A 21,615-nucleotide genomic window follows, 5' to 3' on the forward strand; every position below is an offset into this window, starting at 1 on the left:
GGATCAGACTTTTAGGGCTGGAAATGAGGTAGGATAGAAGAGATAAAAGGTAGTCAAGAGACAAGCAAATCACAACTAACAACTGGACTTTTAAAAAGACTGCAATTTCAGGACCCAGCCAAAGTTATCCAAGGTGATTTATATCAGCATTCTTTTGGTTAAATTTAGGATCTTTCCCTTCCAGACCCATCACATGCCACATTCCTCAAAATTAATATTTTAGTAGTCCATAAATTGGCTTCATTAAGGAAATAAAGAGCAGGAACCTGATCCTTGAGAGAACCCAAAGAATGGTAAATTACCTATTCAAAAATAAATAAATAAAATAAACTCGGCCCATAGCTATAGAATGGGCTAATAGCCTTCTCAGGGTGGGCTGCCTTTGCCTGGGGTTTCCACTCTGTCAAGAGAAGCGGAAATGGTCCCCATTTTAGGAAATACAACCTCTCTCTCTCTCTCCCCACCCCCCCCACTTACACTCTATATCTTTGAGAGTGTAGTAAAATTTCTGCCTAACAAAACCTTCCTATGCATCTTATTGACATCTGAAAAATTCTTTTGCTGCAGGGGCAGTCAGCGAACCCATGAATCCAATCTGTGTTCAGGGCGGGTTCGGCTCCTTTCCTCCACTTCGAGGCCTCCTCAGACCCAGGCCAGAGGCAAGATCTCCAACACCAAGTCTTGCCCTATGTGATGACTTTTATTTTCCATGACTATCGTTCTGCATTTAATCATAATCCTACAAAAACAATGAACTAACTTGAAGAATTTTAAAAATAAACAAATTTTAATCTTCCAGTTTTTTTTTTCCTCCTTATTTTCTTTTTGTCCAGAATAAAGCAAGCAGCGATTATGCAAAGCATTTGCAAACTGCAGAAACCAAATCCTCAGCAATTCTAGTTAGTGGGTGGAATAGCTCATGTATTCAAGAAAAAATACCCATCATTAAATGTTAATGCAAACCAACCCAACAAAAGCAAACAAAAAGTCAGTCAAGGCCAAGGGTTCAGCTCAGTGGTGCCGCGCCTGCCTGGTACCACAAAAAAAAAGTCTGAGAAAAACACTTATGTAATTCACATTCTTTGCAAAATTTGATGAAGAATTGCACCAAAGAGTGAAGAATCTTGCATATTCTTCAGTGATTGTACCCTAAGAACCTAGGGTAGTTTCTGATTCATCATAGGTTATTAATAAATGATTTTAATAAATGACTGTCAATGTGTAGATTAATGTACTTATGCATTTATATATAGTTTATAGATACTAAAATACACACTTTTAAAAAGCAATTGCTAATAGTCTATCAGAAACCAATCATTTTTCTATAGTTGATATAAAAACACAATACTACCTTTTTTTTGGTTTTTTTGGGTATCATGGATCTAACTTGGCACTTTGCATTTAACACACAGGCAGCAGAACCATTGAGCTAACTCCCCAGCCCCAAAATACATAATACTTTAGAAGTAATAATATACATGCAATAAATAAAAAACATTCATATATTATAGTCTAAATTTTTTTGTCTGTTGTAGCCAATTCTATTTTACTTCATTTATGTACTTCAAAAAGGTAAGAACCTTGTCTTTTTTCTCAGTACCGGGGATCAAACAAACATCAGGACCTTGCATATGCCAGGCAGGCATCATTCCTCTGAACTAAGTCCCCAGTCCCCAGGACCCTGTCTTTATACATAGGTATTTTTAGTCAAGAGTGTCTCAATATGTTCTTGTGTAGTAGAGGAAATACAACAAGAAAACTAACAATTACCCTTCTTATGAAAGTCTTCAAGCTAAACTGAGCTTAATGGTGCAAACCTGTAACCCCAGATACTTTGGAGGCTGAGGCAGTAAAATTGTAAGTTCTACGCCAGCCTGGGCAACTTGGTGATAGCTTGCCTCAAAATAGAAAGTAAAAAAGGGTGGGGATGTAGCTCAGTAGTAGAACACCCATGGGTTCAATCAGGAGTTCCACAAACAGATGATAAGATAAAAAAATGAGATAAGATTAAGGTGAAACTAAACTGTTGGTAGTTCTGATTTCTAGTCTCGTGCTACATGATTTGTCAGGGAAAGGAAGAAAAGAAACAGAATGACCAGAAAGAAATAAAAAATGCTGAGTGTTATTTTGAAGTAGGAGGCATTTTTTTCAAAAAATAATGGTAACGTATAGTTTATTTTTTAAATTCATGTTATTTTAAATTGGTGGATCATTATTTGTGCATTTATGGAGCACATGCGATGTGTTTGCAGAGCTCTGCACCAGTATCTGTTTGCTTTAGGTGAGCTCTGCTCTGCCCCTTTTCCTCTTTTTCTGTTCCGTTTGCTTTTGCTATGGGAGCAGACCCTGCTTCAGGTGGCTATGTTGACTTCTTTCCCTGCACTCCTAAAATCAGCACCGTATTTAATAGAAGAATAGAGCAGAACGTGGTGTACATCAGCACAATCAGGAAGGTCTCTCGCTGGTCCCGGTACTGGATCAACGCGGAGATTTCTGATGTTGTTATTATGTGTGAGAATTTCATATACAGTTTCATCCAGAAAACAATTGAGCTAAAAAAAAAAAATAATAATAATTAGATGCTATTCACTTAACACATTCCGTTCATTTTTTAAAAAGATAATGAATTGAATCATAATTCAAGTTGTTGGCACAGCTCCTAGATGCAGAGTACATGATCTGCTTCATGAATGCAGTGGTGATACCAGCCCAGCACTGAGGAACTAAGTGGCTCGAGAGTGAGCGAACAAGCTTCTGTGCTCGCTGTCTCATCAGTGAAACGCTGATAGTCTGAAACCTCTCCTGGGATATTGACACGATGATTAAAAGAAGTGAAGGAAAATTGATAAATGAAGACAGATTCCCTGTGGTTATGATCGGAGTTAAACTAGGATGAAATAATCAAAATGAATTAGCAGAATGAGGCCGGACTGAATGAGGTGGTGGTGCCACCTATTGCTTTAATTTTGCAATTGCAAGGCACATAAGGAAGTTCGCATTTATTCACGTGGGAATAAATCTGAAGAATTTAAGCGCCCAGGACCTGATTCATAATAAAAATGTTCCTTTCATTCTGCTTAAAGGCACCTATGTTTTTCGTGCTGAGCATCACTGTATTTAGACTTAGCTTTTGTTTTGAGCTGTTTTTGAACTCCTTCAATAATTAGCATGTTTGTCCGTGGAGCAGGAGTGAGCCACAGGGACGAATGACATTTTGTCATTTTCAGGAAAATGGACAGATCTGGAGATGAGACCATTGTGTCGAACAAAATAAGCCAGATTCAGAAAGACAAATACCACAGGTTCTCCCTACTATGTGAAATCTGCAAAAGATGGCAAAGAGAATAAGTAGAAAGGAGACTATTGTTAGACACGAGGAAGGGAAGAAGCGGGAGGGACAGGGGTGTAGGGCAGGTAACGGGTAAAGACGGGCAAGACATATCGTACTCACTGAAGCCCCCAAAAGTGAAACCGCGAGATTACAGGGGATGAAAGCGATCAGAGCACGTTATGTGCATGTGCTGATCTGCCGAAATGAAACCGTTAATCTGCATAACCGATAAAAAGGGTGAAAAAATAATTACTATGAAGATAATTTAATTTTTAATTTCTGCTACCAAATTGCGAGTTCCCAGAAAGAAAGGACATTGCCTTGTTCAGAATGAACTCCCAATACCGAGTAACTTCTATATTGCGTTAAATAACTGAATAAAAATTTAGATGTACTATAACTATTTTCTTTTCTTCCTCCGTACTTGACAGTGAGCACCAAGAAAACAGTCTCTGTGTGTACTTACTACCATCTGATCTGCTAGCCCTAAAGAAAACCCCTTCTTTAGAGTAAATTCTCACTAGAGCACAGCAAATGAGAAAACCTTGGAGAAGGTAAAATATCTGACCCTATTAGTTTGATCTCTAAGTTACCGAAGCACACAATTAGAGTTTTATCAACTACATATTAGATATTCTATATCACTTCCAAAATATAGTACACATGCTTACTAGGATGGGTGAAGTTGCTTGAGGAAAAGTTGCTTATTTTTTTCTTGCTATTTGGGATTTATTGTAAATAAGTAAGTGAATGCTGCATAAGCATTCTAGAAAAGAGCAGATGAGAGGCAGATGGTTTACATTTGCGGATGTACTGAGGTAGATTCCTGATGTCAGTTTTACTGGATGCTTGACTGAGCTTAAATAATTCATGTGACTATCGACTTGCTTATTCTCTAAGAGTTGGAATTATAAATAATCTGTTAACTGCGCTCCTGACAGCGTGTGACTACCAGCTGCAGTAAAAACGTGTACCCGGGGGCTAAATGAATAACTGTCAAAACTCTCGGATAGCCTTGATATCTGGGTACCAGTAGGATGGGTGATACTCAGAATTTTTAGCTCTCCCACTATGTCAATGCCTAGAATCCCTCACTCCTCTGATTTAAAAAAGATAAATGTTGTTTCCAGGTAGGTAATGGTCTGTTTCCTGGCCGGAAGCGTCTTCCACTGGTCCATGCTTTGCTCACCACCGGCTCATGGAGACCTGGGCTTGGGAGAAGTTAGGAGGTGAATGCAGGTGATCCTGCAGTATAAAGAAAACACACTCGAGAGACAAAGATATAAACAGTCATACAGTTTTCATTTGTTTATTTGACTTGATACATACTTTTAAAGTTAGCAACAGATTGAGGAAAGTGCAAGTATCCCGCTCATATTATCAAACTAGAATGGCTACTCTTTGCTGAGTGAAAGACCTCAAGGCAACCCAAACCTTGAAATCATATTCACATGTACACCATCCTTTTTTTTTTTTTTTTTTTTTTTTTTTTCCCGGGTTTATTTTTTTTTTTTTTTTGGTACCAGGTTTCAAACTCAGGTCCTTGTGCTTGCGAAGCAGGCACCAGAACCACTGAGCTAGATCCCCAGCCTACACCATCTGTTCTTGTGCTGACCCAAATGTGTTGCAGAGCTCTGATAAGTCTCAGGAAAAAAACTCACAGAAATGCTGAGCAGTGTTTGTTTAGGGTTGGAGAAGTGTGAGGTCTACGCATGTTCTACAGTACACCTTTCTAACACAATGAAAAGCAACCTTAAGCAGGTTTACATTTTTAATAAAGTCTGATAAGTCCCTGGGTTCTTTGTTCAATACACTATAAGACTTGAAGACTCTATTAACACAAACAATATTTTTAGGGTGTTGAAAAGACAAAAGAATTTGAACAAACAGCCTACACTGCTAAAATGTCTTGAATTCTTACCAGTTTCTGGGCATAACACAAAGTACTACATCATCATTACCCCATTAAATCCTCAAACCATCTACCAGGTAGCTACTATTCATCTCATTTGGGGGAAAAAAAAGGCATCAAAGGGTCAGTAACTTGCCTTAGATAACAAAGTCAGAAACGCACCAGTAGTTGACTCTGTCAAATTTCTGAGCCCTAGTGCTAATCCAGCATGTTCCCATTATAGAATGGATGTATACATAAACATCCATTCTACATGTATACATGAATTTACATCAACAACCTTCTACTGAACAAAGTGAGTGAATAAAGTATTTTAAATCTTGTGAGCCACTTCCGGTCTTTGCTTGCTGCAGATTTTAATAACCCTTTTGAAAAGTGAGAACCAGTCTTTAGCTTACAGAAAATCCATAAATAAGCTACAGGGCAAGAGCTGTACTTGGAGACGTGATTTAAATAATATGAAGAATGAGAATGCGCAAGTATTTGAGATCAAAAGCAGCAAATGAACTAATGGCAAGAGATCTCCCCAGGAGAGCTGGGATCTGGGAACCTGCCATTGTCTATAAAGACTGGAGACAGCAGCAGAAAGGGTGAGCACAGATGACTTGCCGTCGTGGCTGGAGAAGACAGCTCTGTCACCGACTCTGAAACACAAACTACACCTGAAGGAGAGCCAGGAAATTCCTGCAGCTGAATGAAGAGCTTAAGTGCCTAACTACGAAATAATGACCTCGGGCTTTTGCTAAAGCCAGGATGCAGGGACAGGGATTGGATTTACCTTTTAGACAAAAAAATAAACAACTGGACCTAAAGCACTCATTTTCAAAGCAGTGGATAGCAAGTGACAAAGGACAATGACAGAAAACAAGTAAGGGGAACTCTGTGCTTTCCTCAGTTTCAGTGTTTAGAAGTAGTGGCCACACACAGGGAAGGAGAGGTAGGGAGATACTGGCAAAGTCACTGCATTGCGGAAATGCAGTTGAGAGTCTGGGAAGACAAAGGCAGGGAGAGTTCACAGGAAAGAGTACAAGAGAAGGAAGGGCTCCTAGGAGAAATCCCTCAAAGATCTGCCAAGTTCTCCTTGGGTAATCAGGAGAGAGCAGGTCAAAGCACCAGAGTGAGATGCCAGCTGGCCCATGGGGAGAACCATCCAAAAGGTTTAAAGAATACACAGCACAGGGAAGAATGCCCTTTCCCCACAGTAAAGGGAAGAGAGGAAAGAAAAGGGCAGGGAGGGGAAGAATGAAACACAAAAGAAAGAGGAAGACAGGCAGTCATATGATCTGTGGGATAACTGTAAAAACCTCAATGCGAGTGTATTGGAGCCTCTTCAAAGTTTGTGGGTGAGGGGTGGGGAGAAGAAAAGTATTGGAATGAATAGTTTAAAAGTTTCCTAAACTTAATGGAAGTCTAAAACCTTAAATAAAATTAGGTTCAAAATCTTAATAATCTCTAACCATAAGAAGCATGAAAGAAAACAGCAATACCAAGGCATGTTGTAACAATAAATGCATAAAACCCTAACAAAACAAACCATCTAGAAGAGACAGTATGTACAGAGAATCAAGGATAAAAATGACAAAATATTTATCATTGAACTAAAAGACTGTAGATCATCTTTACAGCATAGAAAGAAGAATCTGTCACCTCGTTTTTCCATACCCAGTGAAAAGACTTTTCACAAAACAAGATAAAATAATAATACTTTCAGACACAGGCAGGCAGGAAAAAGTCGTCACAAGCAGACCTACCCTACAGGGAATGTAGGAAGTTTACACGTATCCAGTTAGTGCATGGAATTAAAGTACTATTAAAATGTATGATTATTCCCTCTTGTCATAGTTTGCTTTTGGGTTGAAGCCTTCCATCAGAGTAACCATGACTCATTTATTATTTGTCTAGAATTTATCAGAAGTTCTGGGTCAAAGCCGGGCATGGTGGTGCACGCCTGTAATCCCAGAACTTGGGAGGCTGAGGCAGGAAGATTGCTGTGAGTTCCAGACCAGCCTGGGCTACATAGTGAGTTCCAGGTCAGTCTTACCTACATAGTGAGACCCTGTCTCAAAAAACACACACAAAAAACAAAACAACCAAAAAAAGGATAATAGGTAAATAGATAATATTTTTTCTTATAATTTAAGTGTCTTTAAAGATGGCTCACTTCTTAAACTGACAAATCATATCTATAGTTTACACCATACATAGGGTACAACGCTGAAAGATGTCTTCCTACAAAAGAAAATCTAACAATATAAAAATTACTAGAAGAATGAAAGGAATTCATCAAGGTTTCAGGGTACAAACTTACTATAAAAATACTGAATTTCCATATACTAGTGATAAATATTTGTAAATCAAAATTTCAAGTCAAATCTTTGCAGATGTCTCTGAGCCATGGGCATCTCCCGGGACAACTAGCACAAGATCTGCACCCTAAGCAAGCCCTGCCACCGGAAGAGGAAGTACAAGCTGGGATGCACCACTGTCCTCACTAAGATTGACCCCAACCGCACATCATTAGTCAAGGGCCAGGAGGAAAGGAGAAGTACGTGCCCCGAGGCTGGATGGGAGCAAACTCTCCCTAGTCTCTTGAGTATTGCACTCGGTCAGAAAACGAGAGTGATTGGTGTGGTCCACAACGCATCCAGCAAGGAGTGGTCTGTGCCTAACCTGGTGAAGAACTGCATTGTGCTCACTGACAACGCACCCTAAGGACAGCGGTCCCACCCCACCTTTCATGGCCACTATGCCACAAAAGGAGGCCATGCTGACTTCTGAGGAGGAAGAGATTTTAAACGAAAAAAAAGATGAAACAAAGCTCAAAAGAAATATGAGGAAAAATGGAAATGAATGCCCAAATCAGCTGTTCTGGAGGGCCAGTTCCAACACAGAAAGCTTCTGACAGTGCACAGCTTACATGTAATCCCAGCACTCTGGGAGGCAGAGGCAGGAGGATCACAAGTCTGAGCTTACTCTGGGCAATTTAGAGACTTGGTGACTTAGCAAGACCCCATCTCAAAATAAAAAGTAAAAATGGATCTTGATAGATGGAGGAATAGGAAAGGGAGTGAGAGGAAATGGAAAAAGGAATTAAGATGTGTTATGTACTTATAACAACTCTGCACACAGAGTATAAACATTCACCCACCCCAATATTCCCCTTCCTCCTTGTAACCAAACCCTCATCCTACCACAGACAGTGGAAACCATGGATTGTTTTCCATGTTTGTATTTTCTCTCTCCAAGAATAAATCAGATATGGTGTATAAAAATAAATAACAACAAAAAGGGCTGAGTTCATCTGAGTTCAATCCCCAGTACAAACAAAGAGTGGGCCTGCGGCTGAGCAGATGACTCTGTGACAGAAGGCAAGGCAGAGTCAGAGATGAGGAAAATCAAGGCCTAGAAAAACAAATTAATCCCCTCCTGTCTTAGGTTATATAATAATAAGGGGATTATGGTTCTAAAAAAATATTACAAATGTTAGTGGGATTAATAATAACTTTAAAACTACAAAAAAAATATATAAATCTACATTGGAACACTTCTACATTGTTGTTGGAAGTGTAAACTACCAGTACTTTGGAAGTCAGCACACCAGAAAGTGCTCAAAAAACAAAATAAAAATTCCATTCAACCCAGCTGTTACCCTTCCAGGCATTTTCCCAAAAGACTTAAAGACACATTACAGGGATACACGCACACCCGTGTTTATAGCAGTTTAACTCACAACAGCTAAACCTGGGAAGTAGCCTGTGTGTCCTTCGACACACGAATGGATAAGGAAAATGCAGCATTTACGCACGGAGGAGTACTACTGTGCCGTAAGGCAGGATAGGCTCGAGTGATTTGTAGAAAAATGGATGCATTTTGAGACCACACAATGTTAAGTGAAACAAATGAGACGTGAAAGCTTAGATGTCACACGATTTCTTATATGAGAAACCCAAAAATGTAAACAAAGAGCAAAATAAAAGATAGATAGTAGGAAACAGGAGTTGAATCCTTTGAAAAAAGAAAGCAGGTCAAAGGAGGGAGGGAAGGTTAAGGAGGGGAGGAAGTTTAAAAAAAAAGAAAAAGATTGTCTATACCAAATTCTGACACAGATAAAGTGGAATTGAATCATTTGTACACTGCTGGCAGAAATGTAAAAGGATGCAACTTTGGGAAACAGATAAGCAATTTCTTAAATAGCTAAACATACACTTACTACAGGACCCAGATGTTGCACTTCTAGGTATTCACCTAAGACAAAAGAAAACTTAGGTTCACACGACAACTTGTACATGACGTTCACAGCAGCTTTATGTGTAATTGTTCAACAGCTAAAATAATCCACATCTCATTAACAGATAATCATAAGACAAACAAATTGTAGTCCCCCTGGGGGACAATCAACATTAAGCAAAGGACGAATGATTGATGCAATCACCAAGACAGAGACCCATGGACCCAAATGCAGTTATGCACAGTAAAATAAGTCAGGAAAAAAGGCCACATTGTATGGTTCCATGCACGGAGAACCTTCCAGAATGTAAGCCAAAGGTGTCTGGAGGCTGTGGAGAGGGGAAGCCAGGGCAGGGCACAGTGAATCCTTCGTGGTTGCTGACATGCTCATCTTATGACGAGAATATGTTTGCATGTGGGAAATGTTTCAGATTCCATGCTTTAAATACTTGCAGTCTATCGTGTAGGCCAACCACATAGCAACAATGTTGTCGACAAGAGAAGACATCTCTTGTCTTCCTGGGGATAATACACAATGTGAATATATATGATTTACTGCTATGTTGTGGGCAGCAAAATAGTAAAGTTTCTTTTAAAGTAGAATGTCCCCTGAAGGGGACAGAAGCTCTGAAAATAGAAGACGCATTTCTAACACATGTCTTTGAAGTCCGCAATATTTACATACCCGGTCCTGTTTGTTAGTGTCTACATTTGGTTGTATATTTCTGAATTACAGCATAACATGATAGAGGTGAGGAGAGATTGTCTACAAATAGGTTGGGCTTTAGAGGAAAAAAAATCTATTTTTGTCTCTGGGACACCCATTTTGTAGTTCATAAACACTGGATTAGGCTGCTATTTGGCAAAGAAAAGATGAAAAACTAATGACAGCCTCAGAGGTTGATAACGAACTGTGGAAAAGAGTGAAGCTGTCCATGACTTTCTGGTCCACCACAACCTATGTGTGTCCTGGGTAGAGTTCGAGATGGACCACAATAAAAAGCCAGCAAGTGGTTCCCTTCAAGCGGGGAACGAGAGACTCTTGAGCACAGAGTGGCCTCTCCTCTGATTGGTCTCATCACGCGCACTGTTCAGGGCCCATTTATCCTTTTTTGCCTTCCTCATGCAGCTGGGCACGTAGTTGCAGAAGTCAGCACTGAGGTACAGAAGCTTCAGGATAGTAGTTTCCCAAGCTCAGTGAGGGGTCGATTTTTGAAATAGAGGAGGACAGAAAGGCCTGAAGGTTGGCAGGAGGCTTGGGACAGACTGCTTGAAAAACACAAACATGGACGAATAGAATTGCAGCTCTTGATCTGAAGGTGTCAGGCAGCCTCCAATGAAGCTCCAGTCTTAGCCTCCAATGAGTCCACTCTGAGGCTCTGCCAAGGAGTACTAAAGCTGGTTATAACTGTCAGTTCTCAAAGCCTTCATGGTTTGCTCCCAAGATGTGAAAAATAGTCCACTTCCAGGAAAAATTGAAAGACCTTCCCTTTTTTGTCCAGCTTTTTTAGATTTATTGTGTCCACAACAGATCTGCTGACTTCTGACATATAGGGGTGGCAATTAAAATACAGTTTTCACGGAAAACATCTCCCCGTTGTATATACGCACAAGTATCTGAAGAGTACATGTTAGGAAAAGCACCTTGAAGTTTAAACCTATGGTTGGGAATAGAAGAAAAAGTTAGATTTGCAGTCACCTTAGCAGTCCACCTACCGTCAGAAACTTGGCCTTGTTTAAACCTTAGATCAGAAATGAAAGTGGGAAGGAAAACTCCAGAGTAGGCCAGAAAGGATCAGTTGTCAAATCCCTTTGGGAGAGAGGTGAGGGAGGAGACGTGCACAAATTCTGCAAGCTTCATTGCGGCAAGAAGAGGACATCCACGGAATGCGGCAGTGAATTCAAAGCCAGTTCCGCAAGGAAAAGAAAACTTAGCATAGGCATCCAGAAGAGTGGGAAACTTACAAGTGGGGCCTCAGAGGAGAACTGTCCTCCCAGTGCCACAAATTCCCGGGCTTCTGCAGTCTCAGTCCCATCCAGAATGGGAGATTAGAATGGGAGGTGGCTTCCCGGATGAAATCCTGTGGGGAGAAATAGGTCTGAGCTGATAGAATCAATATAGGCTTTTGGAAACTTGAGTCAGGTAGCACTAAATCCATGAGACTAAAAAAAGCAGAACAAAACCAAAAGGATCTTTGGGCCGGTGATCTAGTTCAGTGGTTCCGCTTCTGTCTCACAAGGGCAAGGTCCACAGTTTGAATCCCGGTACCCCAAAAATAAATAAATAAAAAGGATCTTTGGGACCCCTTCCTGATTGTACAGAAATGTTTACTGAAGCCCACAATATTACACAGCCTGTCAATCCAATGTCATGCATATGAACAGGCTAGGTTTAAAAAAACAAAACAAACAAACAAAACTGGTATATTTCACTCCTAAGGACTCCTCCACCCAGGACCTAAGGTAGATGTGTTTTACCATTAACCAGCGCTCCAGCCCCGCCCCGCAGTCACCCATCGACACTTACCAGGTCACCCTTGTTATTAATTTTCAGCAACTGAGCACCCAAAGCTGAGCAGTTCTTGCTACTCTTTTGCCAATTAAACATTCCCGAGGAAAATAAGTAGCAGTTTTCTCCATGCCAGATCCAGTCCTGCGGACAAGGCCCTAGGAGGTACAGCAGACCTGATGACTGAGTTACGTCTGAGCAGAAGCGCTTCTACCACTGTTGAGCCAACTTTCCTTCAATCCCCCATAGGCCCACCATTTCTTCTTGACTGAAATTACATCCACACTCTGAAATTAGACCTAAACAGCCTCAGAATCATTATTTTTCCTTACTTTCTTTTTGAAGAAAAAGAGAAAAAAATCGATTTTAGCAAACTAAACTTACTTCTCATTTAGTATTTTTACTTCCTCTATTAAAAAAAGAAGAAGGGGTGTAATTTCAGAACCTGATTAATTTTTGGCTTATACTTGGAAAACTGGAAGTGAGAAATATAGAAATAGAAGTAGAGAAATTGAGACCGGGTCTTGTTTTGTAGTTCAGGCTGGCCTGGAAGATCATAGGGATCCCCTTGCCCTAGACTCCCAAGGGCTGAGATTACGGGTGTGTGCCACTGTGCCCGGCTAAAGATGGATATTTGATAGCTCTCTTGTCATTAAAAGTAATGTTCTTGAGTTTTAGAATTTCATGTCTTGAATAAGATTGGGTTCTAAACTTTCTGTTTTTAGACAAGTGCTGATCGAGAGAGAAAACGTGAATCCTGTACTTAGGACAATGTAGCTTCTTACCATTAAGAAGGGCTGGAAAGTATGAAGTACACATCAGACTTTGAAATTGCAGGTGGAGAAGATGTAAACTTTCACATTTATAATCAATGGTATTGAATTAATGTTTCCAATATTTGGGGGTAACTAGAATATTACTAAAATTTGTTTCATCCCCTTCTTTTTTTAAAAAGTGTGATTATGGGGCTGGGACTTAGCCCAGTGGTTCCACCGCCTGCCTTGCAAGCACAAGGACCTGAGTTCAATGCCCAGTACCAAACAAAACAAAAGTGTGATTATGACAAAATTTAATGTTAAATAGTGGCCAATGCTGTATTTCTTTTGTACAAATTGGTTGTATGATTATATTGGTATGAAATGAGCATCTCAATTGCAATAAGATTTCAGGAAATATGGACATTCTCAGTGGAAAAATTCCCAGGGAATCCAACAAACCCAATTGAGGGTTTAGGCAAAAGCGACACATGCCAATGTCTACATGTTTGTAGACGGTTCCAACAACCCCCAAAATCATCACAACACTGGCATCCACACCTTCATCTTCGCTTTGTGTTAGTAGTGCTTGGACCCTCTTTAAGAAGCACAGCCAAATGTGAAGAAAATTAAAATCTACTAGAAGGGTTATATTTTAGTTTTTATTTCTCATTGTGGCATAAAATCATCATGTAATTTTATAAGAGCAGACTTTACCAGAAAGGAGAAAGTAAGAGGACACTGAAAAAAATGATAAAAGTGAATGGGAAAGGTCACACAAAAGGTCAACTTGAAAGGAATAAATACAACATTATTCTTAATTTCCTCAGCTTCATATGTAAATGTAAAAAAATCAATTTTCATACTAAAGAAATAGTCTAGACAAATTTTCCAAGCTATGACAAAGCCAAAATGACACATGTCCTATATACATATTACACTATATGCATATTATACTATATAGTATACTATATACTATTATGGAGAGTATACACACATGTTATGTATGTGTATTATATGTTATATACTGTATTAGATATGTATATCCTATAATTTATCCCATATATGTATGTTATACGTTTATATATTATATGTATATATGATATATAGTATATGTATAATAATGATGTATTAGGTGATACATACTGTGCTGTATATGTATATTATATGATATATACTATAGTATGTAAGATTTAACAAATATTGTTTATCATGTGCCAGAAACTGTTGAAAGTGCTTTACATATATGAACTCATTTAACCCTCGTAACTACCCATGTCATCATTTGACAGAAAGGAAATGGAAATTTGAACCTCCACAAGCTAACCTTTGGAGGCTGTGTCTTTAACTATGAAAACACACTTAATCCCAAACTTCTAAGTTTCAGCCATCTGAGAAGATATTTCTCACTGCTCCACAAGACCTTCTGATATAGAATCTTGGGGTCAATCTGGGATCTGTCATTTTTAACAAAGTATTTGCATGGACTTAAGACTAAGAATGAATTCTGATATCAATTGTAAAATACATTACTGTGATGTCTGTACCTCTTACTACTTTGATGACCTCCAGCAAACTTGTGATGACTCCTTATAGCCTCTCTCCCTATCTATTATCTAGCTAGCTAGCTAGCTAGCTACTGAATACCACAGAATGATTAGTAAGAAAGGTAAAACTTGCTTCAAATTTTTAAAAAAATTAGAATATTGCTTCATGTAGTATTTTAGCATCATCACTAAATTTAGAATTTTCTCAGAGATGCTTGATGAAAGCAGAACTTTATTTAGTATCTCTGCCCATTGGCCTTTGGCACTGTTAAGGAATGTAACATGTTACTCGGCACACCTACCAGTGATGGACATAATATCTGCTCTGCCTGAGTATTTACAGATGCCTGACATGGGAGATGGCACCAGCCAGTCCTCACATAGATTTAATCCCATCAGTTTAATCCATTTACAATTGATTTTAAAAAACTTTTTTATACCCTTGTGAAACAGACCCTTTGTTGGTATGCGGCTATATTTGCTCATGTAAACATGCCTGCCCTTGACATAGTATCTTCTTTCTTTGAGCCTCCCTTGAGGTACTAAAATCATTTATTGCATTGAAAGCTCTCTCCCTAAAAAAATGAAATATGTGACTGACATTTGCTAAAGATTAGTTAGTCTAAAAACTTCTGCTTATTTTGCAAATTTAAGTTGCTCTGCAAATACTGAAAGGATTTCTAAACAAAAAAACTTTATGCAAAAAAACACACTAATTTTCATCTATATCCATCTCAATTTTGGTCTATGAAATAAAGATATGTTTATCTGTGAGTATGTAATCCTTATGCTAAGAAATTACATATTTCAAAACAAGTGAGCTATACAAGCAAGAAGCTGGAGAAATCTGCTTAGCAGTGGCACTTAGTCACTAATTTAGAAAATAGGGCTCTCCTTGGACTGGAGGTTCCATTTGACCCAGCCATCCCTCTGCTGGGTATCTTTCCAAAAGAACTAAAAGAATGATATCTCAGTGATGTATGCGCACCCATGTTTATAGCGGCACAGTTTGTAATAGCTAAAACTTGGAAACAGCCCTTTTGCCCATCAGTTGGAAACTGGATAAAGACGATGTGGTTTTTCTATAAAATGGAATACTACTCAGCCATAAAGAATGAGAAATTAGATTCATTCATAGGAAAATGGATACATATTGAGGACATACTCCTAAGTGAAATAAATAAGTCACACATGTGTAAATACTGAATAGTTTCTCTGGTGTGAAAAGCTATAATAGTACATAAGATCCTAATGAGATAATTGACCATGTGAAATAGGAAGAAAAGGGCTAAAGGTGTAGGGAAAATGGAAGGGTAGGGGATAGGTAATAAGGGAAAAGAAAAAAATATGACAAAATGAAAAAATGGAAATAAAGTGTTTGTAAATGGGGAGGGGAGGAGGGGGCGAAGGGAGGGCAGGGACAAGGGGGAAAATATGAGAACCAAAACCTGTCATGTAAAGGTACAAGATCCCAATAACAAATGTAATTGTACTGCATACCTGAAATGTGCCAATAAACTCAATAAAAGAAAATAGGGCTCTCATTCATGCATTTCACAGGAAGAGACAGATATCTGAAAGGGTCTCTATCTCATGCCTTGGAACTTGGCTCAGGGCTGAAAGCAAACACTTGACTTAATTACACATTGTTGAAATTAATGCAATCATACTGGAGTTCACATCATAATTTTTTACATGCTATTTCTGTCTCCCTCCTAGATTCTACCACTCTTTAAACAGCTGAGATTAAGTCGATTCTTAGGATAACTCAGTTCTTGGACCCTTGCATGCTTGTCTAACCTGCCTGTATCCACCTGATCCTTCCAAACAGCCTCTCTCCATGGATTCTATTGAGATTGCTGTAGCGCACTTTGCAAAAGTGTCACAGAGTGAAGCTGGGGCTGAGGTGGGGTCAGGGGTGACTGGAAAGACCCCTTACAAAGAGAAATCTGATGACTGAGACACATGAGAATGGGAAGAGGCAAGTATGTACAGCATGTGGTACAGAAGGTTCTTCTGATAAATCTGAAAGCTAGAACTTTAAAGAGAAACAAGAGGCTCTCCTTTCAAAGAAGAAAACTGAAATCTACCAAAAGTTTTGCTTAATTAAATCAGATGTCCCTAGATTTGACACAGGTTAGGGTGGAGATGACAAATTAGAGGACGTCTGGGCACACAGCGTTATGAATGAACACCGAAAACTGTGTCCGTATGACAATTTTATGCCTACAGATACATGAAAAAATGCTTAAGACTGAGTGGGAAATGTGCGGTCACCCCTTCAGGCCCCCTCCCCGGTACCTGAATAATTTTCCGTTCTCGCCAGAGCTTCTTGGAGACCCAGGTTCTGCTTGTGAAGTTCTATTTTCTCTTTGGACCTCTCGTCCAGCTTCTGGTAAAGGGTATCTATCATTCTTCTGAGCTCCCTCTGTGAATTCTGCCAACGTTTCTCTGCTTGCTGCTGGGCTAACAGCTGTCCTTTCAGGATATTTTCCTGGTGAGTCAGGTTTGCTTGGCTTTGTTTTAGGAGGTCAGATACCTGAAATACTAAACCATAGTTAAATTATGATTCCATTTACAATCTCCAATATAAAACCCCCCTTCTGCATTTTAAGGAAATCAAAACGCAGAATCAAATGATCTACTTCAAGAAGCATTGAGAGATTCGGAAGCACTTGTAGATTGAGAATGGAAATATTTTGTGAACTTGAGCGTTAAGTGAGAAGCAAAGAGCACTTCAAAAGCTGATGGAAATGATCTGAATTTACTAAGAATTTCTTATTTTGGAAGTTAGTTGATACTCCTGCAGTATATTTTAATGTTCAGAATTATGCAGATACTTATGATGAGAAGGTTGACCTATATTTTGTTTTCCAAGAGTTACACACAAAATAAAAGTTCTGCAAGATAAGTTGTATCAATGAAATAAATAAATTACAGATCATTTAAAATAGTCCACGGCCCATTGGGCACAGTATGAGCAGGAACTGGTCTTGGTGATTTATTCTATATGTGTCTTAATTTCTCTATTGTGTCTCTTTCTATTCTGTCCACCCTTTCAGATTTCTGAATTTTATTTAGGAACTGTAAACTTTGTCCTTTCTTCAGGTGCCCGCCAAACGTTTAAAGCACTGTAACGCAACAGTCTCCAACTTTTTCTTTTCTAATTTTTATTTTTAGCCATAGCATACTTTAGGAAGATGGGAGATAAAACTGAACTGGTGAAATCCAGCAGCAGTGAGTGGTGTGGGCCAACGATCTCAGTTCTGGAATCCTCATGGTGCAAAAGAAAGCAAACAGCCTGTCTCAAAGGCCAGAGCTGAGACTTTTGCAAAGTGATCAAAGCCTCAGAAGATCCCTCTTCCAATCCTGGCCACTGAGTGGAAGACCCTCTTCCCAATCACAAGGAAAGGCCCATAGGCTGAAAATAAAAGTATGTTATGAACCAAGCAACTGAGAGCAAATGGCACTTCAAAAGCCTTGGGCCCGGGGAGCTGAGATCTGGCCAGCTGAAAGACTCAGATCTACTACCTGAGTGCGCAGGTGGCTCTGCTGAATGATGGATGTCTTTTCTTCCTTTCCTGGTTACTTTGTTGGTTTTTTGTTTTTTTGTGGTACCGGGGATAGAACTAGGGTCCTTGTGCTTGTGACACAGGCCACTGAACCGCTGAGCTAAATCCCTGGCCCTTTTCCTGATTACTTTGATCCTTTAGTTTCACCTCTTTCTTTGCCTCTCAATATCCCTTCTTTCCTAAATGTTTACATAACAAATTTAAAGTACAATTTGTTTTAAATGTTTTATTACTAAGGTTGTACTCCTGGTTGTTAACATTACAATGGTATTTAATCGTCTATTAAAATGCAACAAGAACTAAATAATGTTTTTCCTGTTGTGTTCTTCTGATGATGTCATTATTTTTGTTTGTTTGTTTCTATACTGAGGCTTGAACCCAGGGCCTTCCCCCGAGTTCCTCAATCTTTTAATTTTTTTTCCTTTTAATTTTGAAGCGGCGTCTCATTAAGTCACTAAACTGCCCAGATTGGCCTTGAATTTGCAATCCTCCTGCCTCAGCCTTCAGATTGCTGGGATTACTGGTGGGCAACACCAGGCCCAGGTACTTCAAATTATTTTATTCGCCGTCGCGCTAGTGTTTAAATATGATCTCTCTGTCTCTGAAGTAAAAAAATAAACCCAAATAATAAATATGAAACCTCTGCCATGTACCATCTTTATCCCATGCCTCTATCCTCTTGGAAACAAACACAAAATCCCAGTTGCTCTTCCCACTCATTCTGAAAGCATTTAGCCTTCAATGACTCTCAGTCAAGGCTGCTTTGCAGTGTTAGAAACACACTGATGAGCTGTGTTTATGAACCCTCACTCCCCACGCCCATTTTTCTGTTTCAGCACTTACGTTGCTTCCTCAGCAATATAAGGGTCACCAACAATCCCAGGCTAAGGATGCCCAGAGTTATGGCAGCGGGGCACCAGCACGGAGAAGAAAGGAGACGAAGACCTGGAGGGTGGGGGATAGAACCAGAAAGGCCCAAAAGATGGACCAAGCATAAGATCATACATCGGATCCTGCCTGTCCTTGCTGTTCTGTATTCCTTATCTCTCATCCTCTCAATGGCTCTAAATAACTCATTGTACATACAGAGGAAAATATGGACAGTTAAAGCATTTAAGTAATTTTCTCATGGGTCACACAACTGGTAAACTTAAAAGCTGAAATTCAGTATCTGATATCTGACTCTAAGTATCTGATGCTGAACCTTATTCATTTTCTACCCTCTACAACGACTCTTTAAGGAACTCTCAGTCCAATGTGGTTCGATCAGCTATGTCCATGCAATATGAAACATGTGCGCATGCACACACACACACACACGTTTTATGAGTAACACGGTATAAAGCTAAGATATCAAGCAAATGAGCTCTAGCCAATTAGTTGATATTTCCTCTACATAATTCTCTACATAATTTTGTTTTCATTTTCATTCCACTGTAATTACATCTTGAAACTGGAATCACTAACCAAAATAAAAGAGGAATGAAAACGTGGCTTTACTTTGACTTATATTAACAGTGTGCCTAATACAGCCACTATAGGCCACAGAAAAATTTACCACTGTACTGAAAATAAGTCACGGAGCTCAGAGGTGTGCCTACATCTGATCATTCATTCTAGATACTTCTTTGGCAAGAAACAACCCATATCATTTACATATTAGGTTTTCCTACCTCATGAGATAAATAAAGCTCTGGTAATGTTCACCTCTGTATGTAAAGAACAAAACTGAAAGATTCAGTGACTTGTTTAAGACCACACCATAAAGAACACCAGCTATTAAGACCAAAACATAGGACTTCAGTCAATGTCAGTATCTACATTGCTTGGAACATCATATAACAAAATTTCCCATGTGGATGTTCAATGATCCAAGTCAAACTATGATCAAATATATTCATGGAGTTCTCAGGTGTCAAAAGCATTACGTTAGATTCTAGGGGTGATAAATAGAAATTCTGACAGGGAGGAACATATTGCCTGATTTAATGAGTTATCATCTCCTCCCATGTGGCATGCAAGCTAGCAGAGAAGTAACCAGAAATTTCATCTCTTGCAAAGAATTGCCTAATCTTAGCAAGTATCTGTGAGTACATATTTCTTATCCTTTGAGTATGTGACAGACCTAACCAAAGTTATGAAAGTATAGTTATTTATAATGAAAGTCAGACTTAATATTTACTACATGAATGATGAATGAGTGAATGGATAAATAAAAACATGGCTATTGTTAGTTTATAAGTCCACCAGCAAATGCCAGAAGTGTTTTCACAGCAAGTTAGTTCATCAGCTCAAATTTTAAGTTATTCCATGTTTACTCTTATTTTATCATTTGAAAGAAATTCTAGTTTGTTTATAAAAACATGGTTTGAAATTTCTTTATCCAAATTTCTGACAATATTTGTCTGTCTTCCCCTTCTTGCATTTTATTCCCTTTTCTCAAAATAAAAATAAAATAAAAGGCAATTTATCTTGGTTCCCTGTGGAATTGAACTTAAAAAACTGGTGTATACCTGCATGTGTCAAATAGAAATCATAATTTCCAAAGCAGTAGTATATAACAAAATATAATTTCTACTAAACCATACTGAGTATCTCTTAATCTGCTTTGGATAATTAATAAAATATTACAAGTTTTTTGCAATATTTTAAGAACTGTTATAAAAGTTACCACTTTATACATGATTTCCTGAATTCCTGTCATGGATACTGGATACTGGGAGTTTGTAGTATGATCCTAGTTCTAGCTCGTGAAACTAGGTGATTCTTATTAATCCTCTGCATCTTAACTTAACATTCTGTAAAAGGGAGTCATAGAATATCAGTCTCAAAGTGTCATAGTAAAGATTCCCAGAAATCCTGCGTTTAAAGTCAGTAGTAGAGGGCCGGGGATTTAGCTCAGTGGCACCGCACCTGCCTCTCAAGCAGCAAGGTCCCGAGTTCGATCCCCCATTCAACAACAACAATAATAATAAAGTCACCAGTAGAAAACTGCTTATAGATAAATAGGGTAAGATAATCATCACCATCACCATTCTATCCTAATTGCTTTTATTTAAGTGGTATTGATTCTCTTATATTTTCTGATTTTTGAGTATTTTAGCTTTCTAATCACAGTGTTCAGTAAATTTACATTTCCTGAGCTCCCACTTGAAATCTGTCCTCGCACATAGTCTCCCACCCCTGGTACCTTTAGCTTTCTTTCCAAATGACTTCTGATCTGGCTGGTCCTTCATAGAGTTCATCTTGAGATCATCAAAAGTCATTTCCAAATTCAAGTTAAGTGAGAGGACGAAGCAGTGAAGAACTACAACAAACTGAAAATGTGTGAGCTTGCACCGGAGTGTTTAAATAGCTACTGTTATCTAGTAGGAGAATGACTCAATCATTGCTAGGAGGGAGGGGAGGCTTTGCTTCATACTGGGAAGTTGGCTGATGCAAACTCTTGGGTTATGTCTACTTCAAGTGGGGAAAGTAGTGAATTTGATGGTGTTTCACGATATTTCACAAAGTCTTTTTTTTTTTAAGGAAAAACATATTTTCTATGAGAAAGAAGAGGCACTGTTGCACTCATCAGACAGGGAAAGTTTAAATTCAAGAGAATAAATTACAGTCAAATTGTAGAAGAGCGTTCATTAGGACAACATTTTCTGATTCCAGCGTTCACATTTGTTTCTTTGTTAATTTCATTATGGGACATTTTCTCCACATGGTGTCTTTCATAAGTCACTCATTTCCCTTTTTAATATTCATTGTTTCAAC

General features: G+C 38.8%; 1 protein-coding gene across 2 annotated transcripts; it reads right to left on the minus strand.

Annotated features, from left to right (window-relative positions):
- Window positions 1-10,549: 10,549 nt before the first annotated feature.
- LOC104875842 (oxidized low-density lipoprotein receptor 1) lies at window positions 10,550-21,125 on the minus strand. Of its 2 annotated transcripts, XM_010643569.3 has the most exons (6): window positions 21,044-21,125; window positions 18,697-18,798; window positions 16,583-16,828; window positions 11,998-12,137; window positions 11,436-11,551; window positions 10,550-11,128 (listed from the first exon to the last, which is right to left on the minus strand). In XM_010643569.3, the coding sequence occupies exons 1-6, from the start codon at window positions 21,117-21,119 to the stop codon at window positions 10,984-10,986; spliced, it is 825 nt and encodes a 274-aa protein (XP_010641871.1). In that variant the 5' UTR covers window positions 21,120-21,125; the 3' UTR covers window positions 10,550-10,983. The 2 variants fall into 2 exon arrangements, with proteins under 2 accessions (XP_010641871.1, XP_019066105.1); XM_019210560.1 differs by lacking the exons at window positions 10,550-11,128; window positions 11,998-12,137 and having other exon boundaries at window positions 11,520-11,551; window positions 21,044-21,119.
- Between the last annotated feature and the right edge of the window lie 490 nt (window positions 21,126-21,615).

Source organism: Fukomys damarensis, unplaced genomic scaffold (genome assembly GCF_012274545.1).
Source record: "Fukomys damarensis isolate Sample0158 unplaced genomic scaffold, DMR_v1.0_HiC HiC_scaffold_19, whole genome shotgun sequence".
Classification (NCBI taxonomy): Eukaryota; Metazoa; Chordata; class Mammalia; order Rodentia; family Bathyergidae; genus Fukomys; species Fukomys damarensis.

Bases quoted from the DNA above. Each gene is read 5' to 3' on its own strand.
- LOC104875842 (XM_010643569.3), bottom strand. From the start codon at position 21,119: ATGACTTTTGATGATCTCAAGATGAACTCTATGAAGGACCAGCCAGAT. The intron at 18,799-21,043 runs GTACCAGGGGTG...CCCACCCTCCAG, and splicing joins ATTTGGAAAGAAAGCTAAAG to GTCTTCGTCTCCTTTCTTCT. The intron at 11,129-11,435 runs GTAAGTTTCCCA...TCCCAACCATAG, and splicing joins TCTCCTCTGAGGCCCCACTT to GTTTAAACTTCAAGGTGCTT.